Genomic DNA, 24,205 nt, shown 5'->3' on the forward strand with positions numbered 1-24,205 from the left:
AGTTTGAGACCTCCAGTTTACAGCACTAAATCCATATTTGCCTGCCTTGTTTTCCAGTCTCTATCTTCCCAATAATAATAATAATAATCCCCATACTTAGACAGCATTTTGCACTATTCAGTATGTTTTCATGTCCAGTTGACCCTCTCAATGTGAGAGGTAGTCAGGAGATGAGGAAATGGGCACAGACAGGGTAAAGTAACTTGTCCAGTATCATATGATTAGTAAGGACCTAAGTCCATGTCTTCCAAGTCTGAAGCCAGCATCAATCCTTGGCCATTTCACTCCCTCCTTATCCTTCCCTCTGTGTGTTTTTGCTTGCTAAGTCCTTATCTAGAATAATTTCTTTCTACCAATCCAAATCTCATCATCTTTCAAGAGTCAGCTCAGGCTCCACTGACTACATAAACCTTCCTCATCTAGGTCAAATCCCCAGGTTTTTTCTCCATTTTCTGAACTTCAACTGTTATCATAGTTAATAATTTACAAACTGGTGCTTAAACCATTAAATTATTTCACAATACTCCACATTAGATTATACCCCCAATTGCACCTCGATGATGGGGACATGCCATTATTCTTTCTTCACATAGTTCCCAGCACTGTATTGGGATGTAAAAATGACTGTTTAATATTGGCTATCTTAGACAGTCTTTTGAGGAAGAAAATTATAATGACACCACTAACTTACCAGCCTGATGTTGTCTTCTGGGCGGAGTAGTATGAACATTGCTTGGAGATGCTGTTGGAGATCGCCTGGTGAAATTTACAAACCAAAGGATAATTATTCTCCATTCTAATGGTGACAGAGAGGATTCCTTCTACCACAGTGACTTTTGTAAAAGAAAGTTCTGATTCATTAAATGACTCTAATTAGACATAGAAATTAAATGATTATTGACTTTAAAAGGAAAGAGAGACTGCTAGACTGCATCTTAATACATTTGCTTTTAGTCTATACTACATTAAAATTTATGTCCATCCTGTGAAAGGTACACTTGAGACCAGTCTCAGTTTTGTATTATCGTGGATGTTAATGAGAGACCTGTTGGTGAGATCTGTTAGGCAGAGGCAGCACTCACTGGCTGTGTTTTCAGGCCCACTGAAGGTAGCAATGAGGGCACTTTGAAAATGGGTGTAGTAGTGTAGTGTTAGAGGAATCATCCATAACTTTTAAAAAGCTAATCATTTTGTCATTCCTATTTCTATAATTATATTCTTTGGTTGCATTTGACCTAAGAAAACTTTTAGATTCTCCCTAGAATAGGGTCAACAGTTTAAAAATGATTTTCACATTAGTGACTGATATTACGAGAGCATATATTAAATATGCTACATAAGGGATATATGATCATGCCACTGCACTCCAGCCTGGTGACAGAGCGAAACCTTATATTTAAAAATAAATAAACAAACAAAAGCCAAACAACCCCCGACCCCAAACCAAAAAGGATGGTTTTGACTGCTGGTTTCTGACCAATTAATTTCATTATTGCAGAATCTTTCAATTTTCAAAATTAAAATGGAGAGTCATTATGTTTGGCCAGATCCATTCTATGACATTTCAAGCCCAGGGACACAATCTGTCTCAGATGCATAAACCCAAGAGAAATGAAAACATATGTCTACCCAACAAGTTGTACACATCTGTATATACAGCATTATTCATTATAGCCAAAAAAGTAGAAACAATGCAAATGTCTATCAATTGATAAATGGATAAATAAAATGTGGCATTATCCACAAAATGTAATATGATTTGGTCATAAAAAGGAATGATGGGCCAGGTGCAGTGGCTCATGCCTGTAATCCCAACGCTTTGGGAGGCTGAGGTGGGTGGATCACAAGGTCAGGAGATCAAGACCATCCTGGTTAACATGGTGAAACCCTCTCTCTACTAAAAATACAAAAAATTAGCTAGGCATGGTAGCACACACCTGTAGTCCCAGCTACTTGAGAGGCCGAGGCAAGAGAATCACTTGAACCCAGGAGATGGATGTTGCAGTGAGCCAAGATTATGCCACTGCCCTCCAGCCTGAGTGACAGAGCGAGACTCTGTCTCAAAAAAAAAAAAAAAATGATATACTGATACATACTATACCATGAATGACCTTTGAAAACATGCTATGTAAAAGGAGCCTATCTCAAAAATCCATCTACAGAACATCAAGAATAGGCAAATCTATAGAGACAGAAAGTAGATTAGTAGTTGCTTAGGGCTGGGAGAGAGGGTGAGGGAAATAGGGAGTGGCTGCTAATGGATATCGGGTTTATTTTCAGGATGATGAAAAAGTTCTAAAATTAGATTGTGGTGATGATTGTTCAACTCTGTGACTATTCTAAAAACCAATGAATGTACACTTTAAATGAGTAAACTGGGTGAATTATATGTTATGTGGATTATATCTCAATAAAGCTGTTAAACAAAAAATAAAAGAACAAGTATGAGGAGACAAAGTGTTAGGTATAAACAATGAAAAGCTACCAGAGTTACAAGTTGCAACTGAGTTAAGCAGCTGAGGCTACTTTTTGTTTCTTTTTTCTCCTGAGATAGGGTCTGCCACCCAGACTGGAGTACAGTGGCACTATCATGGCTCACTACAGCTGTGACCTCCTGGGCTCAAGCAATCCTCCCACCACCTCAGCCTCCAGGGTTGCTGGAACTACAAGTGTGTGCCACAACACCTGGCTAATTTTTTGTATTTTTTGTAGAGATGAGGTTTTACCATGTTGCCCATGCTGGTCCCAAACTCCTGAGCTCAAGCGATCTGCCCACCTTGGCCTCCCAAAGTGCTGGGATTACAGGCTCGAACCACTGCGCCAGGCCTGAGCTTCTTTAAAACTAAGTTTCCTTCTGTCCTACCAGTAGAAATAACCACAGGAAAGGATTTTTAGGATGGAGAACTTCTAGAGGAGAACCCTAAATAGTAGCCCAAAGTCCCCACTCCAAACACTACTGGCCCAAAGATTCAGCTGGCTTATTTGAAGCTCAGACAAAAAAGTCAGGAGTCCTACTCAAGTAAGGCTTTTTATGTGAGTTGGAAGCTCAGGTTTGTTAGCAGCGAAAAGTACTGCTCTGAGCAAACTGCATACCATTTCCTACTGGGAAACTGTTTTTTGCAGTCTAAGAGAAGACAATATACCGATATACCATTAAGATCCCTTCCCTACATTTTCCCACCATATACTTCACTGCTAGGAGCTAAATTTCAGATTTCTATTTGGTTTTATAGACTTTTAATTATTTCCATTTCAAATACTGGCAGACATTCACTCATAACACCCTTCTTTGATTGCAAAATAGTGCTTGGATACTTTATATGTAGCCCAGTTAAAAAATTCTAACCAGTTCAAGAAACATGCATAAGGAAGTACAATTAGACATGGTAAGCCCTCGATCTGCTCTCAATTCTGCCATCAACTTTCAGTTACTGTGGGATTAGCCAAGGCAGTTCAGTTTATGTGACAGTCTGGCTTTTGTAAGCTGAGTTTATACTTGCACTACCTCATCTGTTCTGGTCTGGATCACAAATCAAGTCTATTCAGCTTGTGTTAAATCTGCTTTTCTTTTTAGTATGAGGAAAGCTAAGTGAACAACGTTAAGTAGAAACCTGGGTGGCAGTTGAGTGTAGAAGTTTGACCAAAAAAAATGCCAACCAGTGCGAGAAACTTTAAAAGCCACTGACCCCATTAACTATTAAATGCCATACAGCAATTTGTCCAACATCCTAATCAGATAAGTTGGATTTAATCCAATAATTTATCTTTTTTTTACTGTAAGGGCTAAATATCCACGCAGAACAGAAATACAAAGCTTAGCGGGTATACTTCTTTCACGCATTCAAGTTGTTTGGAGAAGTGTCCTCCCTGACCTGACCTCCGGTACTGGGCACTGAGGAGGAAGGTTTTAGAAAGTGTAATCCAAGCTAATTTCCAAAAGAGGTTATTTTCCCCCTTACTCTAAAAAACTTTCCATGGCTGAAGAGTTCTGGTAGGAGGACAATATTGCCCAAACAAAATGGATTACAATTCTGAGCTGCCACACTTGCAACTAGATGAGGCCCAAACAAGTAGTAGGGCAGCCACTAAAATAGCCAAGATTATATTGACTAAAGCTAAACTCAACTTCTAGCTCAATGGGATCCAGTATTTCTGGCTTTCACCTCTTACCTAAACACTTAAACACTTTGTTCCTTTTGTAGTAATTGCAATTTCTTTCACTCCTGGAGGACACAAGTTGTCAATGTGGCACATTTATGACAACAAGCAATCACCCTTTTGTATACCATTGATCAGGATTAGTGTCCTCAGGCTGACTTTTATTTTTTCACCCAAAATGACAAATAAGGTCTGCTGGTAGAAGAGAAGCATCAGGTTATCTCCTTAAACTCTGGATATCCTATACCTGAGATCTCTCTCCCTAGGACACATTTTCTATGATTCTTTTCAAACCTCATCACCACAGGTGTTCCTGATTTTAGAGAAATCCAATATAAAAGAATACAATGCATATATTACTGTTAGTTGATAATTCAAAACCAGAGTCTTATACTCATTCCTAGGTGAACATTTGATGATTCTTTGTTTCTAGAAGTCCTCTGGGTTAAATTTTCAGTCTTTTTAGTGTATATATTCAAGGAGCAGAACACTCACATTTTACTACGTGACATAATGACTCATTATCACAGCAATGACAATGAGTTTATCTTAGTATATTCTGTATCATTCGCCTACTTATATCATCATGAGAGAGCAGAAATAAATCAGAAATTTAGTTTTTGGTTAGTTGAAGTAGCTTTGAATAGGATTCAAGAGAACACCTAAACTTTTTTTGTTTTTTGAGATGAAGTTTTGTTCTGTTGCCCAGGCTGGAGTGTGGTGGCGTGATCTCAGCTCACTGCAACCTCTGTCTCTCAGGTTCAAGTGATTCTCCTGCCTCAGCCTCCTGAGTAGCTGGGGCTACAGGCATGTGCCACCATGCTTGGCTAACTTTTGTATTTTTAGTAGAGACGAGGTTTTACCATGTTAGCCAGGCTGATCTTGAATTCCTGACCTTAAGTGATCCACCCACCTCGGCCTCCCAAGGTGCTGGGATTACAGGCGTGAGCTACCATGCCTGGCTCTTTTTTTTTTTTTTTTTTTTTTTTTTGAGACAGGGTCCCATTCTGTTACCTAGGCTGGAGTGCAGTGGTGCGAAAATGACAGATAGCTCACTGCAGCCTCAACCTTCTGGGCTCAAGAGATTCTCCCATCTTAGCCTCCCAGGTAGCTGGGACCACCACATTTGGCTAATTTTTTTTTTTTTGAAGCAGAGTCTCACTCTGTTGCCCAGGTTGCAGTGCACTGGCATGATCTTGGCTTACTGTAACCTCCGCCTTCCAGGTTCAAGTGATTCTCCTGCCTCAGCTTCCTGAGCAGCTGGGATTACAGGTGTGTGCCACCACACCTAGCTAATTTTTGTATTTTTAGTAGAGACAGAGTTTCATCATTCTGGACAGGATGGTTTCAAACTTCTGACCTCAGGTGATCTGCCTGCCTTGGCCTCCCAAAATGCTGGGATTACAGGCGTGAGCCACCACTCCAGGCCACACTTGGCTAATTTTTTATTTTTATTTTTTTGTAGATGGGATTTCACCATCTTGCCCAGGCCCTCAAAATTCTGGACTCAGGCAATTCTCTCACCTCAGCCTCCCAAAGTGCTGGGATTATAGCTGTGAGCCACTGTGCCCAGCCCACCTGAACATTTTTAACCTGAGCACTCAAAACCTTAACTGAGGGCTGAATGCAGGGGCTCAGGCCTATAATCCCAACACTTTGGATAGCTGAAGTGGGCAGAACACTTGACACCAGGAGTTTGAGACCAGCCTGGCCAACACAGTAAAACCCCATCTCTACTAAAAATACAAAAATTAGCTAGGCTTAGTGGTACATGCCTATAGTCCCAGCTACTTGGGAGGCTGAGGCAGGAGAATTGCTTGAATGCAGGAGGTGGAGGTTACAGTGAGCTGAGATTATGCCACTGCACTCCAGCCTAGGTGACAGAGTGAGGCTCCGCCTCAAAAAAAAAAAAAAAAAAACTTAGCCAGGCATGGTGGCTCACGTCTGTAATCCCAGCACTTTGGGAGGCCGAAGCGGCGAGATTACCTGAGGTCAGGAGTTCGAGGCCAGCCTGGCCAACATGGTGAAACCCTGTCTCTACTAAAAATACAAAAATGAGCTGTTCGTGGTGGCGGACACTTGTAGTCCCAGCTACTCAGGAGGCTGAGGCAAGAGAATCACTTGAACCTGGGAGGCAGAGGTTGCAGTGAGCCAGGATCACGCCACTGCACTCCACCCTTGGTGACAGAGTGAGACTCTGTCTCAAAACAAACAAACAAGCAAACAAACAAACAAACAACAACATTAACTGAGATGAGAAGTTTCATATAAGTTCATTAGAGTATTTTGTACCCTATTATTATTTGAACAAAAACTTGTTAAGCATCTACTGTGTGTATAAGGCTTTTTGCTAAGTGCTACAAAAATGGTCTGAGAGTGTAAAAGAAAAGTGATTACAACACAGTACAATGCTTTCTTTCACCATTAAAGAACTTCTGAAGAGATGGGGATGACGCAGTCAGCTTTTTAAAATATAACATAAGATACGGTTAGCAAGAAAGAAATAGTGTATATGCAAGCATTACCTGCATGCTTGTTCCGTCTGTGGCTGATTCTTGGTGTGGATGAGCCATTTCCCCGTGGTAGAAAAAGGGCAGCACCTTTGACGGTCAGAAAGCTCTCGCTGATGCTACAAGGAAAACATCAAAAGAAAATAAACTACTTAGGAAAGGAAATCAAAGAGTAGGATGAAAGGAAATCAAAGAGTAGGATGAAAAACCATTTTAGGATTCTCTCTTCCCTATTCCAAAGTCCTAATTTCACAGAACGAAGTAAAAACATAATCAAGAAAGGCTGTGGTTACTCACAGCTCATACGCTCCTGTCTGAGTTTTCTTTTCTTTCTTTTTTTTTTTTTTCAGAGAGAGTCTTGCTCTGTCGCCCAGGTTGGAGTGTAGTGGAGTGATCTTGCCTCACTGCAACCTCCATCTCCTGGGTTCAAGGGATTCTCCTGCTTCAGCCTCCCCATTAGCTGGGATTACAAGCCCTGCCACCACACCTGGCTAGTTTTTGTATTTTAGTAGAGATGGGGTTTCACCATGTGGGTCAAGCTGGTCTCGAACTCCTGACCTCAAATGATCCGCCTGCCTTGGCCTCCCAAAGTGTTGGGATTATAGGCATGAGCCACTACGCCTGGCCTCTAGACAAGTTTTCTGAAACAAAACTTACAATATTCTGTTTTTTTTTTTTCTTTGAGATGGAGTCTCATTCTGTCATCCAGGCTGGAGTGCAGCCGTGTGATCTTGGCTCAGTGCAACAACCTCCACCTCCTGGGTTCAAGTAATTCTCCTGTCTGAGAGTCTTGAGTAGCTAGGATTACAGGTGTGAGCCACCATGACCAGCTAATTTTTGTATTTTTAATAGAGATGGGGTTTTACCATATTGGCCAGGATGGTCTCAAACTCCTGACCTCAGATGATCTGCCTTCCTTGGCCTTCCAAAGTGATAGGAGTACAGATGTGAGCCACTGCACCTAGCCAAAACTTAGGATATTTTATACATTACATGGCAGCAGTTAAGAGCTGAGGCTCTGGAACCAGAATGGCTGAGTTTGAATCCTGGCTTTACTTCTTCCTACCCGAGTAGGCCTAAATTTCCTTATCTGTAAACAGGGATAATAAAATAAAGTTGTTGTGAAGAGCCAATGAGAAAACAGCTTCTTAAAGTGGTGCCTGGCACATAGTAAAAAGCCCTCAATAAATATTAGTTATTATAAGTAGATTACTAGAAGGTTATCAATAATGTGTTTCAATAGTGTCCTGATCAGATGTGAAGTATGTTACAATATTTAGCTACTAATAATAGGTCCAAAGTTTGCAAAAAAGATTTACGTTGAAAATATACACCATACTAAAGTGCTAGCTCAAAATTTTACTATTGCCAACTTGCATCCCCATTCTCAGTGAAAAGAAGTAACGTACAAGAAGTGTGTCTAACCCACTGGGGTTTGTCATTCACACGATGATAATATAGGTGGAAAATTACTGCTGAGGATAGCAGCTATTCAAAATACAATTACTGGTCTGGTCACAGTAGTTCATGCCTGTAATCCCAGTGCTTTAGGAGGCCAAGCCAAGAGGACTGCTTGAGGCTTGGAGTTTGAGACCAGACTGGACAACATAGTGAGGCCCCATCTCGAGAAAAATATTTTAAAAATTAGCTGGGTGTGGTATCATACACCTGCAGTCCTAGCTATTCAGGAAGGTGAGGTGGGAGGATCACTTGAACCTAGGAGTTTGAGATTATAGTGAGTTATGATGGCACCATTGTACTCCAGCTGGGGTGACAGAGCAAACCTCTGTCTCTTTAAAAAAAAAAAAAAGGCCAGGCACAGTGACTCACACTTGTAATCCCAGCACTTTGGGAGGCCAAGGTGGGCGGATTACAAGATCAGGAGATCGAGACAATCCTGGCTAAGATGGGGTCACCCCATCTCTACTAAAAATACAAAAAAATTAGCCTGGTGTGGTGGAATGTGCCTGTAGTCTTAGTCTCAGCTACTTGGGAGGCCGAGGCAGGAGAATCCCCTGAACCTGGGAGGCGGAGGTTGTAGTGAGCCAAGATTGCGCCACTGCACTCCAGCCTGGCGACAGTGTGATACTCCGACTCAAAAAAAAAAAAAAAAAAAAACCAACACAAAAATGAGTGGATATCCACAAACAACCAGAAAATAAATCTTAAATTATTTCATATCAATAGACTAAATAAGTCTTTCAAGTTATCCATCAAGGTTCTCACAGAATCTGAAAGAACAGAACTTAAGTCATGAATGGCCAAGTTTAGAAATACATAATAGAGGATTCCAAATTGCTTGTGAGTACAGTACTGCTATTAAAGGTTATAACGGATTGTAAATGACACTGTCTACTCGATATTTCCACTCAGAAATCTAATTGGCATGCTAAATTCATGTTGCCAAAACTAAATTCTTGGGCCGGGCGCGGTGGCTCACGCCTGTAATCCCAGCACTTTGGGAGGCTGAGGCGGGTGGATCACGAGGTCAAGAGATCGAGACCATCCTGGTCAACATGGTGAAACCCCATCTCTACTAAAAATACAAAAATTAGCTGGGCATGGTGGCGCACGCCTGTAATCCCAGCTACTCAGAAGGCTGAGGCAGGAAAATTGCTTGAACCCAGGAGGCGGAGGTTGTGGTGAGCCGAGATCGCGCCATTGCACTCCAGCCTGGGTAACAAGAGCGAAACTCCATCTCAAAAAAAAAAAAAACAAAAAAAACAAAAACTAAATTCTTGAGCTTCCCTACCCTCAAGTCAATCTCTAGCCTCATTCTCCAGTCTTATTCTCCCAGTTGTTTAGGCAAAACACTTAATAGTCATTCTTAGTGACTTTCCTTCCTATAATATATATCTAATCCATTAGCATTTACTAATGGAGAAAAGTAAAGCTCCATGTGAGCTTTACTTTCAAATACGTCTTTAATCTGCCCACTTATCCCTATCACCACTATCACATTGGTCCATGGCATTATCATTCCTTACTTGGACCACTATTTTTTTTTTTTTTTTTGAGACGGAGTTTCGCTCTTGTTACCCAGGCTGGAGTGCAATGGCGCAATCTCGGCTCACCGCAACCTCCGCCTCCTGGGTTCAGGCAATTCTCCTGCCTCAGCCTCCTGAGTAGCTGGGATTACAGGCACGCACAACCGTGCCCAGCTAATTTTTTGTATTTTTAGTAGAGACAGGGTTTCACCATGTTGACCAGGATGGTCTTGATCTCTTGACCTCGTAATCCACCCGCCTCGGCCTCCCAAAGTGCTGGGATTACAGGCGTGAGCCACTGTGCCCGGCCCTGGACCACTATTTAAAAAGTTTTTCTTAAAAAAGAAAAAAGCTTTTTATTACAGAAAATTTCAAACATGTACAAAAGTAGAGGAAATACTATAATAAACCTCTATGTTCCCATCATATTTGAGCTTTAATTTGTGGCAAATTTTGTTTCTTCTACATCCTCACCGATTCTACCTTGCCCCCACAGTGAAACAAACCCCAGGCGCTGTATCAGCAAGAAACTTCTTAACAGGTCTATCTGCAATCACTTCTGCCCTCCATTCGCCTTCCTACTCACCAAACAGCAACTAGAGTGACTTAAAAAACACATAGATCATACAGTGTCACTTCCCTGTTTAAAACTCCTCAAAGGTTTCCTTTTGTACTTATAAATAAAAAAACAGTCTTTTAGCTTGCTCTTCAAGGCCCTTTAACACCCTACAGGAAGCTACTCCTCTGATCTTACATCTTCTCCCCTTTTGTTTACCATGATCTATAATCCTTCTTTCTCTTTCTTCAATGTTTGAGGGCCTTTGTGCCTTCTGTTCTCTATTTGGAATACTTTTCTTGTGGCTGGTCACTATGTAAGTCTCAGCTCCAATATCACTGCTCCTTCCCCCAATTCCAATCATACTCTAGCCTGTTGTTCTGTTTTGTTTCCTTCAGAATATTTATCATAAACTAAAATTGTATTTATTCACGTGTATACTTGTGGCTACCTTCCTATAGTAGAATAGGAAAGTAACCTTGCTCTCCATGAGAGCAAGGACTTAATTTTGCACATCACTGTAGCTTTAGCACTAGAAATAGTGTAAGGCACATATTAGCTGCTTAAACAATATGTGATGGATGAATGAATTTATCTCACGTTTTTTCCACACTGTATGTCTGTCCTGCCACTGTAGCAAAAATTGTAATTAGGACAAGTCTCACATGTAAAAATAATCAATATAGAACTCAATGTATGTGGCAGATTAATGGACTTTAAAATGTTTGATAACAGATTAACAAATGAAATTAAATCACCTCTATAATGTTATCAGACACTGATTCAATTTTATCATTTAATAAAGTACATAAAGCTAATAAAACTTTTGAGTTAATCTGCCAAATAGACTGAAGTATGTCTTCTAAAAACAAAATAATCCACAGATGTGACTTTAAAAATTTGCATGCTGGCTGGGGGTGAGGGTGCCTTGATTTTGTTTTGTTTTCATCTTTAAATAAAGCATTGCTCTCTTGTGGTCTGTTACACAAGCCTTGTCTCTTGTTACATCCGTGGTGTTCACATGCCACCCTACTGTGGGGTCACACTGTTCCACTCACATTACAGGAACAACTTAAAACAAAATGTCTGAGTGACAGGATGAGTGGGCTACACCACAGACAGGAAATGAAATTCACACTTCTGCCAACACAGCAACTGCTGCTTTACTAAATGAAAATATTTTTAAAATAAAGGCTAAATATTCTACCTATTCACCAGGCAAAGTAACAGCTTTGGACACTGTGGTTTCCAGTAAACAAAGCAGTTCTCTACATGTACAAAGGAAGTGTGTATATTTGTTGAACAGTTTAAAACAACTGAACATACTTCAGTCATTCCTTTTGTGACACAGAGGTAGTTTCTCTTTGACAAACACTATTTTAAGAACTTCCTGGTGTTTGGAGTTCTGTAATACTGTTCTTTATAGATACATTTGTTGCTTATGCTTTAAAGCATATCTAAGTACATTCCTCCTTTAAAGCATACCTAAATGTGTTCTTTAAAATGTATGTAGTGCTTCCTCAAGGTAAAGGTTAAGGAACTGGATAAGGGCCGTCGGTTAATTTAAAGCCACCTGGACTCCAAAAAGTCCTGATTATCAAAGAAAGGCCAGGAGTCAAACTCACATATAGTATAAGGGAAAAGAGGCTTTCCAATTTGAAATACAAATGTCAACAAACTTTTCTGATGGAACAAAATGCACAGCAGACCTAGGCAGGACAGGAGACTATTATTATTATTATTATTATTATTTTTATTTTTTAGATGGAATCTCGCTCTGTCGCCCATGCTGGAGTGCAATGGTGAGATCTCGGCTCACTGCAACCTCTGCCTCCCAGACTCAAATGATTCTCGTGCCTCAGACTCTGAGGTAGCTGGAACTATGGGCATACGCCACCATACTCAGCTAATTTTTTTTTTTGAGACGGAGTCTCCCTCTGTCGCCCAGGCTGGAATGCAATGGTGCAATCTTAGCTCACTGCAACCTCTACCTCCTGGGTTCAAGTGATTCTCCGGCCTCAACCTCCCGAGTAGCTGGCACTACAGGCACTCCCCACCACACCTGGCCAATTTTTGTATTTTTAGTAGAGACGGGGGTTTCACCATGTTGGCCAGGCTGGACTTGAACTCCCGACCTTGTGATCTGCCCACCTCGGCCTCCCAAAGTGTTGGGATTTCAGGTGTGAGCCACCACGCCTGGCCCTACCCAGCTAATTTTTGTATTTTTAGTAGAGACGGGGTTTCACCATGTTGCCCAGGCTGATCTTGAACTCCTGACCTGAAGGGATCCATCTGCCTTGGCCTTCCAAAGTGCTGGGATTACAGGCATGCGCCACTGCGCCTGGCCCAAGACTACTATTTAATACTACTATAATAGGTGCAATATGGGCTCCCAGAGAGTCATGGCAGACAATCTGGATGGTATAATCAATCCTCTTTATTCCATGGCCCCAGGTTATGACTCCTCAGTTATCAAAAAAGTGACATTCTGTTGGTCACAAGGGGACCAGAAATAAGTGTGTGGCTGATTACAAAAATCTCTTATCATCACGGAAAAAAATTCATAGCATGGAATTGATAAAACAAAATTTATAACTACCACCAGAGTTTAGGTAGATAAAATTCCGCTTGAAAATTAAATGCTTTATTTGCATATGAAGAAAATTATATGTAAATTTAATCATGTATACTTTTGTGTAAGGTAAAAGGTTGGTATATCTTGCCAGAACAGTAAGAGATTTATTATGTAAATATGTTTTTCTGAAGCAGCTGCCTAAAAATTCAATTGACATGGAGTTGTCAATTGTCTAATTAAAAATCTGTTCTTGGCCGGGCGCACAGGCTCACACCTGTAATCCTAGCACTCTGGGAGGCCAAAATGGTTGGATTGCTTGAGCTCAGGAGTTGGAGACCAGCCTGGGCAACACGGTGAAACCTCATTTCTATTAAATTAGCCGGGCGTGGTGGCAAGCACCTGTAATCACAGCTACTTGGGAGGCTGAGGCAGGAGAATTGCTTGAACCTGGAAGGTGGAGGTTGCAGTGAGCCAGGATTGCACCACTGTACTCCAGCCTGGGTGACAGAGCAAGACTCTGTCTCAAAAAAGAAAAAAAAAATTTTTTTCTTGCTGGGCACGGTGGCTCATGCCTGTATTCCTAGCACTTTGAGAATTGCTTGAACCCAGGAGTTGGAGGTTGCAGTGAGCCGAGACTGTGCCACTGCACTCCAGCCTGGGCAAGAGAGTGAGATTCTGTCTTAAAAAAAAAAAAAAAATCTGTTCTTTAGAAAGGTAGGTGAAAACTTTTTCATATTTTCTGAATTGACTAGTTCTGTAGAATGTGGCCCAGAAACAGAACTGCAGTAAACTTTATGAAGTCATTTGTATGTGATTACTGATGCCTAAGTTAAATACAACCCCAAAGGATTTAGAAACCCCTACATATGGAATAAATGAGATAAAGAGAATACTATTGTCTTGATATCAAAAAGAGAATACTATTCTCTTGATTTAAAGAGAATAATTAGCTGCTTGATACAAAAATGACAGGATCACCTTTCTAATAGAGTACTCGTGACAGTGAAGTTCTCCAGAGTCTTTATAACTTGAGAACATCTATGCTTCTCTTTGCCATAAGATTGCTTGATCAACAAGGGAAAGTCATCCCTGGTTATGAATGCATGTGTGTGTATGTGTATGTGTATATATATGTATAAAATGAGCTAATAATAGTTAACTCAACTAGGTATCTACTGTATGCTAGGTGCACTTTACATTACTTCATTTAACTTTCCTAACAATTCTATGAAGTAGGTACTATTTTATTTATTGTTCTTTAAGTTCTGAGGTACATGTGCAGCTCTTGCAGGATTGTTGCATAGGTACACACATGCCATGGTAGTTTGCTGTCTCCATCCCCCCGTCACTTACATCAGGCATTTCTCCCAGTGTTATCCCGAAGTAGGTACTATTTTTACCCATAATATATGTGTAAGAGACTGAGGGACTCAGAGATCATAAGTTACTTGTCTAACATCAATCACACAGCTAGTAAGCCTCAGGGCAAGGATTCAAATCAAGATCTGACTTGAAAACTCATGCTCTGAATCCTTCTCTACCATGTTTTCATTTTATGATACAGTTTTTGATGGATGAAATACAGTATCTTCCCTACACACCTTTTCAACAGAATAGAATTTAAAAGTAGAGTACAGAGGCTGAGTGTGGTGGCTCACGCCTGTAATCCCAGCACTTTGGGAGGCCAAGGAGGGCGGATTACTTGAGGCCAGGAGTTTGAGACCAGCCTGGCCATCATGTCGAAACCCTGTCTGTACTAAAAATACAAAAATTAGCCAGGTATGGTGGCACACACTTGTAATCCCAACTACTCGGGAGGCTGAGGCAAGAGAATTGCTTGAATTTGGGAGGCAGAGTTTGCAGTGAGCTAAGATCATGCCATTGGACTCCAGCCTGGGCAACAGAGTGAAAACTTCATAAAAAAAAAAAAAAAAAAAACAAAAAAAAAACAAGCCAGGCATGGTGGCTCACGCCTGTAATCCCAGTGCTTTGGGAGGCCAAGGCAGATGGATCATGAGGTCAGGAGATCAGGACCATCCTGGCTAACATGGTGAAACTAAAAATACAAAAATATAAAAAATTAGCTGGGAGTGGTCGCAGGTGCCTATAGTTCCAGCTACCTGGGAGGCTGAGGCAGGAGAATTGATTGAACCCTGTAGGCGGAGGTTTTAGTGAGCCGAGATGGTGCCACTGCATTCCAGCCTGGGTCTCCAAAAAAAAAAAAAAACAAGTAGAATATAGGAGTGAGAGGAAAGTACTGAAATCCATTCGGATTCCAATTCTTATTTTCCCCACCACCTTCCCAGCAAGGCCATAAACAGAAAGACTATACTGAGGGGGATAAAGAACATGTCTGAGAGATGAATCCAGTTGGGCTGGACAGTGAGCAAATTGTAGTATCTGTTGGAAATGACAGTGGCATCTCAGTCTCAAAAAATGGAGGAAAGAGCACTTGGCTTTAAATATATTTGGGGAAGTACTCTGTGCCAATTCCTTCTGATCAAAATCATTTCCTAAAGTATGACATTTGTTAACTGGTAGTTTTTTTCTCAGGCAAAGTGTGGAGGAAAAGGTCAACTAAGGGAAGAAAATATTTAACTATTCTGAGGTTTAAATAATCTTTGAGGAATGTGACTAGGGTGATCATCCATGACCAGCAGGAAGGTCAAGGAAGCAAAACAAAGCAACAACACACCTGGCCTAACTGCTGAATGTCAGTTGGCCAGAAATTCTTCTGTTCTACATGCAACACACATAAGAAAAAATGGCTCACTGACTATGAGAAATCAAGTTGCAGAAAGTAGATGTTATACTTTTAATACTAAAATGAACGAAGCAGATTTTTATGTTCATAATGTTTGTAATGCAAAACTCTGGAGTAGGTTTGGCATTTCTGCTTGAAGCCAAAATTTGTAGGCAAATCACTGTGTATTATTGACTGCATGCAATATTACTGCACAAGGTGAGCCGGTTGGTATTTATGTTAAATTCAAGTACTACACATAATCTGAACTCATGCTTTTGTCTTGAAGAATACTCATCTAGCGGAATCGTTCAAATACATTGTACCCTCCCAATATTCTTCCCCTCCTGATAAGCTTTTCTGCTTAGTTGTTTAATTTTCAGATTCAAGGTGCTAGGACAGCTTCTGTCAACCCCACTACATGGAAAGGAATTCATGTTCCCACTTAATGTGACCACATCGCACAGACAGAGAATTTCATAATAAAAAGTTTTAAATATCAGACCAGAGGTCAAGGAACTGCACAACTATCAATACTAATGCCTAATGGAAAAAATCTGGCCAAACCCCCAAAACAGGAAGGAAAAAGTAATTGTGCCTTGATGTATGCAACCTGGCTGCAAAAGTCAAAAGTACACCTCTAGGCAGTGAAGAAAATGTGACTCTGTAATCCTAAAGAATTTAGAATACAACAGGAGAAAATCCAAACCCAAATATCATACTGTTCTCTGTAATTAAATATTCTCACCCTACCCCTGCAGCATGACCAAACATTCAATATTAGAATGCCCAGCCATACCTGGAACTCTCTCCCTGAGGGCATTAACTTCCCAGACACATGCCTCTGAATCCAAGTGTCAGGATTATTTCTCTCCTTATCAGCAGACAAGCAGAGACTGGACCACATGAGTAGACCAATTACTGGCCAAAGCAGAGAAGAGCTTAGGATTCTGGTTCTTACTCATTAACAATAACCATCAGATTTAGTTCCTCCTAATCTTCCACTTGAACCCTGCTGCACAATGCCCAGCACAACTATACTCAGGTGCAGCTATCTGTTTTTCCCCTTTCCTACAACTGAAGGGGGAAAAAGGATCTGTTTGTTCAAGACTGAGAGACAAATTCCAATCAAGACAAAAATTTGTGGTCTTTTCATTACCGACCCTAAATGGAAGGCCAAAACAAAACAAAAAACCAAAATTACTTGTTCTGTTCATTTTGAATGTTCATTTACTGATAAGATCTTGTTATTCTATTTTTGCCCTAACCTTGTGCATTTTAGAAATGTCTGATAGAAACATAATTTAAAATCAATAATTTTACCACTGGTCATACAATTCAACCTTCCAGTTTTTTCAGATGGGGCACATCTGCTTTGACATTTGCTGTTTTTGGCTGTTCAGCAATAGATTTCTCTTTTTCACCATCACTCTATTCTCCTTTTGGGGAATTCATTCAAATATGGTTTTGGTGGCCTCCCACTCTGGAACTGTAAGGGGTTTTGTAGGAAGCTGGAATGTGGCTTACATCTGGCCAGTTGGAAACTCTCCCCTTGGACTCTGACTCTCCCCTGGAAACTCCCCTGGGACCATACCCCATTATTCCTACGGCTTTGGATACATGGGGAGAGTGTCGAGGTATGGGCCAGTTTGCTCCTGCTTCCTGGTCTTCCCTGAATCACCCTAGCTCTTTCCTGTGAACCCCAAATATCTGAAACAAGTCTCAGTCAACTTAGGAAGTTTATTTTGCCAAAGTTAAGAATGTACGCCCATGACACAGCCTCAGGAGGTCCTGACGACATGTGCCCTATGTGGTAGGGGCACAGCTTGGTTTTATACATTTTATGGAGACACGAGACATCAATCAACAAATGAAAAATGTACACTGGTTCTGTCAGGAAAGGCAAGACAACTTGAAGTGGGGAGGGGACTTCCAGGTCATAGATAGATAAAAGACAAATGGTTGCATTCTTTTGAGTTTCTGATTCGCCTTTCCAAAGAAGGCAATCAAGTATGCATTTATGCTACTGAGCAGAGGAGGGATATCTTTGAGTTCTGTCTGTCATTTGTCCACAAGGAAATTCCTTGTGAGGGAGCTATGCAGCTTTTAAAAATCTTGGTAGCTATCTTTTTTAGGAATAGAATAGCAGGCAGGTTTGCCCTAAGCACTTCCCAGCTTGACTTTTCCCTTTGGCTTGGTGATGATTTGGGGGATGATTTTGAGATTTATTTTCCTTTCATACATCTGTTCTCTAAGTTTGGTCCTCTAGCCTCCCATCCATTAGGATGTCTGACATCTTTCTGACAAATATTTTACTTATGACAGTTAAAATTCATTTCTGGCTGGGTGCGGTGGCTCACGCCTGTAATTCTAGCACTTTTGGGGGCCTAGGCAGGTGGATTACTTGAGGTCAGGAGTTTGAGACCCACCTGGCCAACATGGTGAAACCCCATCTCTACTAAAAATAAAAAAATTAGCTGGGTGTGGTGGTGGGTGCCTGTAATCCCAGCTACTCAGGAGGCTGAGGCAGGAGAATCGCTTGAACCCGGGAGGCAGATGTTGCAGTGAGTGGAGATCGTGTCACCGCACTCCTCCAGCCTGGGCAACAGAGTGAGACTTTGTCTCAAAAAAAAAAAAAAAAAAAAAAAATCATTTCCGAGCTTGCAACAGAGAATCTGATATATCAACTGAAGCCCAGAGAATTTACTGATTTACCCTAAAATCACAGAGCTAGTTAGCAGCAGGGCCAGGCTTAAGCCCCCATGTCATCTGATACTCTGGGCAGCACTTTAATCCTTTATTCTGTGTTAGATGTTACTACAACAGGACATATTGCTAAATAACAGTATGAAACAACTAGCAGTTAAAAACACTGCTGGTCAATTCATCTGAAGAGAACAAAGGCAGGATTTCACTGCAAAGCTTGGTGTGATGTCTGTTCTATTTTTCTTTTTCTTTCTTTCTTTTTTTTTTTTTTTGAGATGGAGTCCCATGCTGTTGCCCAGGCTGGAGTGCAATGGTGCGGTGGTCTCAGCTCACTGCAACCTCTGCCTCCTGGGTTCAAAAGATTCTCCTGCCTCAGCCTTCCAAGTAGCTGGAATTACAGGCGCCCACCACCATGCCTAGCTAATTTTTTGTATTTTTAGTAGAGAGAGGGTTTCACCATGCAGGCTGGGCTCGAACTCCTGACCTCAGGTGATCCGCCCACCTCAGCCTCCCAAAGTCCCTGGATTACAGGTGTAAGCCACTGTGTCCGGCCATTTGTTCTATTTTTCATAGAATCCTGAAGACAAAGTTCAGGTCTAAGTGGGGAAAAATTCAAATTATTCCAGTGAGGCAAATACTTTCATGCTGTCTCTTAAGAGTACTTCTTTTTCCTTTAGTAAATTTCTTGGATTTTAAATGTTGCTTTAATAATATCAAAAACTAGGTGTAGAAATGAAAAATTAGGAAGACCATGGGGCCCAGAAAGGAAGGCAAAAAGCTTACATGGGAAAGGAAGTGGATGCCTGCCCCCTCCTTGGTTCCTCTTCAGTCTTCTCTAAGACCAAAAGACTTTTCTTTTTAGGTGCTGTCTGGCCACACACTCACTTGACCTCCTTTAATGCTTTTAGCTTTTGGTTTGAGTTTTAAAGTACTACCAAATCATGACAGATCAGAGCTGGAGGGCCTTTAGGGAGTCTAAGGCAGGGCTCCAAATGGAAGCAGGTGGGCTTAATTCACCACATGTCTTGTGAGACCAAACACAGATCTAAAATAATTTTGACTTTCGAATATCTTTGAAAAGAACACACACTATTTCATTCCTCCAGGTAGCCACCATTCTTGGACTTACACCAAGCAGCCTTGCTAAAAAACACTTCTGAGTTTGAGCTAAGACCCAGACCTTCTCATGACACCACTGCTCTCTTCTTGTCTCCCTCTCTGTGCAGCCAGCCACCTTAAGCAAGGCTCAGCCTCAGTCTTGCCTCCAGCCACCATCCAAAAATAACCATCGCCTCCCTCACCCCCAAATAAAAACAGAAAAGAGAAAACCTAGGTGCCCAGGAAAGGAACTGGTCTCAAGCAACTTCCCAATACACAACTGACCGTAGTCCTTCTGGTGACTGACAGTGGTAGGGAGTTTTGATTTTGAGAAGGTCCTCCTCCAAACACAGGAGAAACTGCCTCAGCTCAAAGGAACCCAGTTCCCTTACAGACTAAATCAACAAAGCTTCTCGGTTCTGTAGCCCTAAACTCTAGATTTAAATACTTTTTCAAAATGGAAAAATTTAAAAGCTATCTGGCCCCAAAAGTAAACGACCTGAAAAGTTCTTTCTCAGTATTTAAAATGCTGATGTCTTGGTTCCTAAGAGACATATTGGACATGGCACCCAATAGTTGGTAAAAAAACAAAATAAAAGGAGATTAACTCAGAAAAACTGTTCAGCATTTGAAAAATAATTTCATTTGCATGATTCAACAAATGACTTCCTAGGTATTTAAAAACACACCTGCAGAAGAAATGCAAATTAGGCTTTCAAGCATTTGGTCAAAGTGTCAAACCCTGCTTTCAGACCATTTGTCTTTCATGCTTGGCAATGCGTCTTTGAGGCTAAGGTCATCTTCTGTTCTCTGGTGCTGTTACCTTCTGATATCCTTGTCACTCTTTTATTTACTCCTTATTTTGTCCAATCTTCTCTTCTTTCCCTAATTCCTACTATAATCTTAAAATATTTCAGTGTGGCCAGGCACGGTGGCTCACCCCTATAATCCCAGTACTTTGGGAGGCTGAGGCAAGTGGATCACCTAAGGTCAGGAGTTCGAGACCAGCATGGCCAACATGGAGAAACACCATCTCTACTAAAAATACAAAATTAGCTGGGCATGGTGGTGCATGCTTGTAATCCCAGCTACTTGGGAGGCTGAGGCAGGAGAATTGCTTCAACCTGGAAGGCAGAGGTTGAGGTGAGCCGAGATCGCACCATTGCACTCCAGCCTGGGCAACAAGAGCGAAACTCCGTCTCAAAAAAAATAAATAAATAAATAAAAGAAAAAAAAAGATATTTCAGTGTTCATACAGATGAAAATCCAACAACTTTGTCTCAAAATTTCTCATCCTCAGTCTTAAAGACCTTTTCTCCTTTTAGACTTCTAATTCACAGGGTCCCTCTGGAAGGCATGTGTTCTTGAAGCTCTTAATTTCAGAAACTAAACTCTCACTTTCTGATTACAACTCCTTCTCCTTGTAATTCCTGTGTGTTCACTCCCTCTTCAAGATGAGGGAGACTCCTCATCCCGATTCCTCAACTTTTTCTAGGCTATCAACCTCCTTTTGGCTTTTCTTTCCTCCCTAACCAACCTAGTATCATGTCCTATTTCTTAACTGGTTTCCCTACAGTCTATTTTTGCTCCTGATTTCCCTTCATAACACTACTGCTTAAAATGATATGGTTATTTGATGTTACTATTATCTGTTTAAACAGTAAGCTCCTGGAGAGCAGAAACTTTAACTCTTGTCTGATGTTATCTCTCTAATGTTTAGCACAGTACCTGACACTAAATGTTTAGTAATTATACATGGAATAAATGAAAGAAAGGCAGCCGAACACTTAAGGAGATAAGAAACCATGCCTCTGGATGCCACGGCACACTCATGGGCTCAGTGCAAGGATATCTGAGATGACAGCAACAACACTGACTTGACTCAGCCGGGCACTTAACACCTCTGGACAGCTTCCTCTCCTATTCCTTTCCACTGTTAACTTGGCTTTCTATACCACAAAGAAAACAGAGGTTAGCTAGTGTGCTTTCTCTCAATTACTTTCTTTCTCTTAGCTGCAGGCTTATCTCCTTTCTCCAATCTGAGAGAATGATGCATCCAGCTGTCAGCTGTGTCCTTGGTCCCATTCCCTCATCTCCTAGTTTTCTCTCTCTAGTGACCACTTCTCCTCAGCTTGGAAACATGCTCAAGTCTGGTCTGTTTTCCTTAAAGGAAAACAACCTCCATGCCCCCAAATCTTAACTTGATCCTGTGTTCTCTTCTAAGTTCTCTTTATTAAGGAGAAAGTCTATACTTGCTGTCGCCATTTTCTTCTCTTGCCAGTCATTTTTTCTACCCACTGCCATCTTGCTTCTGTCTCACCACTCCTCTGAAACTCCACCCCCACTCTAAGTTTGCCAATGATTTCCCAAGTATAGATCCCAAGGACAAACTCAGCTTAGCATCAATTTCTGCTCTTCATTTAATACCTGATGTGTACCAGCAAATCACTTTCTCCTTTTTGAGACTACCCTGCCCCTGCTCTCCTCTTAGTTTCTAAAACACTAAGTACATCTGGTATCTCTCTGACCATTCTAGTTCCGTATCTTTTGTCAGTAACCCTACCCTATCCACTGCCCTTAAAACAGACAGTCTGTTGGCTGGGTGTGGTGGCTCACATTTCTAATCCCACCACTTTGGGAGGCCAAGGCAGGCAAATCGCGATGTCAGGGGTTTGGGACTATCCTGGCCAACATGGTGAAACCGTCTCTACTAAAAATACAAAAATTAGCTGGGCGTGGTGGCGTGTGCCTGTAATCCCAGCTACTCAGGAGGCTGAGGCAGGAGAATTGCCTGAATCAGGGAGTCGGAGGTTGCAGTGAGTGGAGATGGCGCCACTGCACTCTAGCCTGGTGGCAGAGAGAGACTCTGTCTCAAAAACAAACAAAGAAACCAAAGAGTCTGTCTGACCTTCACAGTGCTTTGAAACATAAATTTATTAACAATATTTTTTTCAGGCAGGGTCTCTCTGTTCACCCAGGCTAGAGGGCAATGGTGTGTTCATGGCTCACTGCAGCCTCAACCTCAAGGCTCAAGTGATCCTCCCACTTCAGCATCCTGAGTAGCTGGGACTCTAGGTGTGTGCTACCATGCCTGGCTAATTTTTTAATATTTTGCAGAGATGAGGTCTTACTATTGTTGTCCAAGCTGGTCTAGAACTTCTGGACTCAAGTATCCTCCTGCCTTGTCTCCCAAAGTGCTGAGATTATAGGTGTGAGCCACTGCACTCAGCCCATTGACAATTAATTGTACTTAAAAATCCACCTTTTGAAAAATCATAAAATTTGAACACACATGTCCATCTAGCAACAACTGGCCAGAGATAAGCAGTGGCTGCCACTTTAGACATGAGCTGGTGGTAAGAGCTATGGAGAAAAATGAAGCAGAGAAAGAGCAACAGGGAGTGCTGCTGTGTATACTTGCTTGTGTTATAAGATATGGCAGAAAAAAATCTCTTCACTAAGCTGACATTTCAATAAGAGATCTGTAGGAATCAGGGAGGGAGCCATGCAGCTGTTTGGAAAAAGAACATTAAAGGCAGTGTGGGGAGCTGGGCATGGTGATATGCACCTGTAATCCCAGCTACTCTGGAGGATGAGGTGGAAGGAGCAGTTGGGCCCAGGAGTTTAAAACCAGCCTGGGCAACATAGCAAGACCCCGTCTGAAAAAAGGTAGTGGGAGCAGCAGATGCAAAGGCCCTGAGGCAGAAATGTGACTGGATAGCTTGGGAATTAGCAGGGAGGTCAGGAGCACTGAAATGTAGTGAGCCAACAATGAGTGGCAGAAAATGAAAAGAGGCAGAGAAAGGCAAGTGGTATAGGGTTTCAATGTTTCTACTTCCTTGTCTGTAATTCACTTTTCAATACACTGTAATTGGGATTTTCTCTTGCTTGTAAAATCCAATGAACATTTTCTCAGTCCTTATCAAATGCTTGATCATTTGATATTGTTAACAACCATCCATCTTCTTGAAATTTTCTTACTATTCCCTCTGTGTTTCTGACTATTCCTTCACATTCTCATTTGTGGGCTGCAATGCTTTTGCCAACTTCTTAAATATGATGTCTTCCATGATTTCATCATCACTCCTCTCCTTGTTCTATATTACTCTTCTGAATGTTTTCATCCATACTGTGGCCATCATCATCCTATTTGCTGATGACTCCTGATTAGTTATCTATTGATGCATAGCAAATTATCCTAAAACTTAAAAGCCGAAAACAACAAAAAAACATTTATTATCTCACATAGTTTTTGAGAATCAGGAATTTAGGAACAGCTTAGCTGGGTGGTTCTGGGTTAGGGTCTCTTATGCAGCTGCAGTCATCTGAAGCCTAGACTGGGACTGGAGGATCTGTTTCCAAGGTGGCTCATTTACATGGCTGCTGATAGGAGACCTCAGTTCTTTGCCATGTAAATTTCTCCTCTGGGCTGCCTGAGTGCCCTTATGACACAGCAGCTGGCTTTCCCCAGAATGAGTGATCACAGGGAGAACAAAGTAGCAGAACAATACTTTTGTGATTTAATTTTGGAGGACACACACCATAATTTCTGCAACATCGTACTGGTAATATAGCTGAGCCCTATTTCATGTAGAAGGGGACTAATACAAAGATAGCAATATTGGGAGGCAACAACCACTAGGCACCACCCTGGGGGCTGGCTGTCACAATCACTGGCTCTCTAAAAGATCAGATCTATCATTAGAGCCCCAGACCTATACAATCAGCTGCCTACTGGACAGCTATTGTTTATAATGGCAAGAATTTTATCATTACTTCACAAACGTCCCTTTGTAAAAACTTAGAATCTGTTACAATGGCATATCCATCAAAATGTTCTCGGGAGTTGTGTGATGGTGGTAGTAGCAGTTA

The 24,205-nt window shown here is 41.4% G+C and overlaps 1 protein-coding gene across 4 annotated transcripts in view; it reads right to left on the reverse strand.

Annotated features, from left to right (window-relative positions):
- SSH2 (slingshot protein phosphatase 2) overlaps positions 1-24,205 on the reverse strand; it is a 288,187-nt gene that overhangs the window by 72,790 nt on the left and 191,192 nt on the right. For all 4 annotated transcript variants that reach the window (XM_012449295.2, XM_012449294.2, XM_012449297.2 and 1 more), the window contains 2 exons: positions 6,684-6,787; positions 692-756 (listed from right to left, as the gene is read on the reverse strand). In XM_012449295.2, the coding sequence (XP_012304718.2) occupies positions 692-756; positions 6,684-6,787 (169 nt within the window). The remainder of the gene's footprint in view (positions 1-691; positions 757-6,683; positions 6,788-24,205) is intronic.

The sequence above is a fragment of the Aotus nancymaae genome, unplaced genomic scaffold (assembly GCF_030222135.1).
Source record: "Aotus nancymaae isolate 86718 unplaced genomic scaffold, 86718_ANA_hifiasm-v0.15.2.pri h1tg000072l, whole genome shotgun sequence".
NCBI classification, from domain to species: Eukaryota; Metazoa; Chordata; class Mammalia; order Primates; family Aotidae; genus Aotus; species Aotus nancymaae.